General features: G+C 39.1%; 1 protein-coding gene across 1 annotated transcript in view; it reads right to left on the bottom strand.

Moving 5' to 3' along the window:
- Nucleotides 1–5,021, bottom strand: part of CYTIP (cytohesin 1 interacting protein) — a 49,986-nt gene that overhangs the window by 2,656 nt on the left and 42,309 nt on the right. The window contains exon 7 of the mRNA XM_006872048.1: nucleotides 2,441–2,507. Within this exon, the coding sequence (XP_006872110.1) occupies nucleotides 2,441–2,507 (67 nt within the window). The remainder of the gene's footprint in view (nucleotides 1–2,440; nucleotides 2,508–5,021) is intronic.

Raw genomic sequence — 5,021 nt, 5'->3', positions numbered from 1 at the left:
AACTACCAGCCGCTCCGCGGGAGAAAGATGAGGCGTTCTGCTCCCGTAAAGATTTACAGCCTCGGAAACCCTGTACAGGGTCGCTATGGGTCGGATCCGACTCGATGGCACTTAACAACAACAACAACAAATGGTCAAGAAATTATGTTGCTGTTGATGCTAAGTACCGTTGAGTTGGTTCCGACTCATAGCGACCCTGTATAGGGCTTCCAAGGAGAAACTGGTGGGTTTGAACTGGTGACATGTGGTTCACAGTCCAGAGCTAATCCTGCAGTGTCACATTAGGAGTCCACTTTAGGGCTAGATTAAATAAATTTAATAAGATTCTTGAAATAAGAATAATTCAACCAATAGTATGGAAATGGGGTTTGCATATCTTCAAAAGAATAATTTCTCAAAATCAAGAGCTCTTTAAATTACCATTCTTGCAGAAACGTGCTTACAAAGAACACAGTTTGGGAAATACTGTCTTATAGATTTCTCTATTTGGCTCCCCTAATTCTCAGTTATTGTCTTTTTTAAATAGGCATAAAATTCTTAGAAAATTATTTGAAGTGTAGGGGAAACAATGATTCTCAAACCCACACCTGTAAGCAGAGTAAAGATATCTCAAAGATGTCTAAAAACAGAAAGGATTTAAAGTATCAAATATGTCTTTCACCCTAAATAATCTAAGTTTCATTAATACTTTAAATGCACTGTGAAAATATTGTACCCAGAAAAGATTCCTGGTCTCAAATAAGTAATAATGTATTTGAAGAAATTGAATTTTAACCGCTTGGCTGATTTTTTCATCAACCCTTCATAATGTACATCTGGGCTCTCCAAACTCAAATTTTAATCTCATACCAACTTCCTGTCTATTTCACACCTGCTTCCACAGTATTTGAATTGGTTGGTCTGATGGTTAAAAAAAGAAAATAATTTTAATACCAACCTGAGGAAACCTAATTAGAAAGTGACTCTGTTTCAGAAAAAATAAAAAAATAAATAAATGATAACAGAACATTGCACACTCTCAATGGTTTTACTTTATGCTGATATTTCTATGGCTGCTCCCCTATGTCCTTGGTTGGCAATATAAAAAGTGACTGTTTGGTTTTCCATTTTATCTGCAGAGTTGAAAATGGCCAGCCCTGCAGTGACTAATCATAATGCCTTTCCTGGGTGGCACAAATTATTAAGTACTCAACTATTAGCTGGAAGACTAGTAGTTCAAACCCACCCAGAGACACTCAGAAGTCAGGGATGGCAATCTTGAAATCTTTTTTTATTTTGAAATCAAAAAGTCTTGAAACCCCTTAGCATCATTATTACTCCTCACACATGGCATCACCATCAGACAGAATCAACCACAACAGGGTAGTAATGGAGCAAAAATGATGTCAATCTCTCAAAAATATCTACAACTGTGGCCTTATGAGGTATCAATCTCCTTAACTATCATGGAAGGGCATGGATCTAGACAGGCCATTCCCACTGAACCTCAGGACTGCCAAACTGCCTCTTCACCTCAAGATGCTTCAAAAGTAGAGGCAAAAGCGATCCCCCAAACTCCTGATTTCAGAAAACCAGAGGTGGCTGAAATAGAAATATTATAAAAATGTTTTCTATTTCTGACTCATTGGCAAATTTCTACCCCACAAAATTCTACTGGAATTGTTTAACTTAAAGGCATAAAAACAGAGAAGTAACTAGTATATAAATTTAAAATACTCCTGTTTTTGTTTTGTTTTTAAGCAGACCTCGAACACAAAACTTTAAGCCCTCAGTTAGTAATCTAATCAAGGATTAAATTGTACTTTTTTCTGTAACCAAATGGATTATCACTTTTAGCAAATATTCTAGGTTATAAATAGACTTTAGTGTGGTATCGTTTGAAGAAGATCTAGCCTATATTTCACACCCACATAGCTGGTGGCTTCGGTGAATTATTTGCATATGCAAGTTCATTCCTCAGGTTATACAAGTCACACAATAAATGTCAAATCAACACATTTTAAATTCAACCCTTCTCTTCAAAATGCACACAATGGCAGCAGCCATGCACCTGCTATTCTAGCAATCCAGCACATTTCTACCACAATTTTGGAGAAAGGATTTTTTGATGTAAATAGAATGTACACAGTGTGAATAAATGACACACTACCCAAGAAGTACACAATGGTCCCAGTCACAATAACTTCAGAGAACCACACAGACCCTCTACCAGGAATATACTTAAGAATTTAACTCATCTGCTGAACTAATAGGAGAGTCAGTCAATATTTCCTATTGCTCTTCTTACATCGCCTGGTGTCTTTTATAAACTAGTCACCTTGAGCAAAACTAGACACATTTTTCTATACACATTATGATGATAATCTTAAAACAAATAAGATGCTGAAATACTGAAAGGATAAAACGCAACTGTGGTTTCTAAACAGGAAATCGCATTTACCATGAAGCAGGCGTTGTTCCTGTAACTGCAGAGATCTGAACTCCACCCATTTTTTCTTTAAGGTTTGCTGTGAGAAACAAGAAAAAAAGTGCTAATTATTAGGAAGCTCCAGTGAAGACAGCAATTTACTTCTAGGTGCTGATATCTGTCATTACATTTTATTCTCTTCTTTCTGGTAGTAACAACCCCTCCCCATTCATTTGAAAGATTGAACGATTCTTGCTGTATAAATGGAAGTGTTAAGAATACACTTCCTCAAGAAATAGTCTAGTGGCACCTCGCCTGCAAGCATTTTCTTTTTTAAACAATTAAAATAATGAAATGTATCTATTTTTGTTTTCCAAAATAAAATATGTTGCTCATTTTTCAAATCCACTTACTAGCTGTTTAGGAAAAGAGTTACATTCTAGATCACCCTCATCAGTAGGACGAGCCCACACCTTGGGACTGCCATGAGAATTCAATGAGTGACAAACATAAACTGTTTAGAAGAGTAACTTGTTTGTTGGTTATCTGCTGTGGAGTTGGTTCCGACTCGTTGTTGTTGTTAAGTGCCATAGAGTTGGGTTCCAACCTATAGTGACCCTGTATAGGGTTTCTGAGGAGCAGCTGGTGAGCTTGAACTGCCGGCCTTGCAGTTCAAACCAACTTTGCAGTTCAGCGCATTAACTAACAGCGCCACACCAGGACTCCGGTGCTGGACTCCGGTGCTGACTCATAGCAGCCCTGTATAGGGTTTCCGAGGCTATAAATCTTTACAAGAGCAGAAAGTCTCATCTTTATCTTGCAGAACAGCTGGTAGTTTCGAACTGCTTATCTTGAGCTTAGCAGTCCAATTTGTAACCACGATGCTATCAGAGCTCCTTAGAAATGTGATTTGTTGTTAAGTGCCATCAAGAAGATTCTGACTCATAGTGACCTTATATAGGGTTTCTGAGGAGCAGCTGGTGAGTTTGAACTACCAAGCTTGTGGTTCAAAACAACTTTGCAGTCCAGCGTATTAATCCACGGTGCCACACCAGGACTACAATTGACTAGAGAACTTAGCAAATGCTCAGTAAATATCATCAACGACACATAATTATTTTACACACACAGAAAGGAAACAGACTTGATCTCCAATGCTTCCTTGGAAGGTTAACTTAGAACACTGCTAAGCACACTGAATTATCAGTTTCTTCCTGGGCTACATACAAATCCTGGCTCAGGTGGTTCATAGTCAGGCACAGCCCAGACCACTGAGGGGAGTTGAGGCAGCAGAAAACAAACCAGGCATCTGTCAAGATACAAAGGTTCATTCTCCCTCCTGCTCCTTTTCCTCCATCTCACCCTTCCCTTATCATTCCCGACTGCTGGAGCTAGCCCAGCAGGTAGATTCATCTGTGGATGGTAGCATAGTGGTTACAAATTGGGCTGTGAACCAAAAGGTCAGCAGTTCGAAACTACCAGTTGCTCCACAGGAAAAAGATGAGGCGTTCTGCTTCCGTAAAGATTTACAGCCTCGGAAACCCTGTACAGGATCATTATGAGTCGGAACTGACTCCACGGCATGTAACAACAACATATTCAAAAATAAAGATAATCTAGTTGGAAACAAACAGTGTTTGCTCTATAAAGTGAAGGACCCTGTTCCTGATCAATAAACTGGCATTATAACTGTCCCCATATGTTGCCAATAAAGTCCTGCTTAAGCTTCCCGCCTCCTGAAAGCTTAAGTCTTTATTACATCAAGAGACACCCCCTGCCCCATTAGTTTCAGATTTTTGGAAAATCTCCATAACTCCACCCTTGGAAGCATGCCAAGACTTTACCAGGACTACACCTCCTTAAATACACCAGTCTGTAAGGGATGGCGGGCTCTTGGTCTCTTGTGACTTTGAGTTCCCCGGGTTTACTATCAATAAATCTGCCTGCTGTTGAAGCCAAGTTTCTCTCCTTGTCTCTTTCTTTCTTATTTCTTATGAACTAAAGTAATCTGGAAAACTATAGCTAAAGCCCACAAAGAAAGGGGGGGGGGAGTACATTTGGGAGGGGAATGCAAAAGAAAAAGAAGATAATGAAATTACAAGAAGGAGAACATCATTAAATGATTAAAGAAACACAGCTGTTTAGAAATTGGACCATCGCTAGGCAAGATTTTCCAAGGCTTAACAAGAGTAATATTTAGTAACAATCCTTGTCACTTCCAACATAGAATGCAAACAGTAAACCAAAGAATAAAATGCCTTGCTAAATTAAATTCTTGTTCTTTCAAGATTACGATAATGCCTACACTCACCTGTCAGTTTGTCATACTGTGGTGGCTTGTGATTTGCTGTGATTCTGGAAGCTATGCCACCAGTATTTTAAATACCAGCAGGATCACCTATGGTAGACAGGTTTCAGATGAGCTTCCAGATGAAGACAGACTAGGAAGAAAGAGTGACGAACTACTTCCGAATATTTAGTCACTGAAAACTTTACGAATAGCAGAGAAACACTGTCAGATATAGTGCTGGAAAATGAGCCCCTCAGGTTGGAAGGCACTCAAAATGTGACTGGGGAAGAGCTGCCTCCTCAAAGGAGAGTTGACCATGATAAC

The sequence above is a fragment of the Chrysochloris asiatica genome, unplaced genomic scaffold (genome assembly GCF_000296735.1).
Source record: "Chrysochloris asiatica unplaced genomic scaffold, ChrAsi1.0 scaffold00181, whole genome shotgun sequence".
NCBI classification, from domain to species: Eukaryota; Metazoa; Chordata; class Mammalia; order Afrosoricida; family Chrysochloridae; genus Chrysochloris; species Chrysochloris asiatica.
The sequence above is the reverse complement of the archived record's forward strand: the minus strand, read 5'-3'. Positions and strand labels throughout refer to the sequence as shown.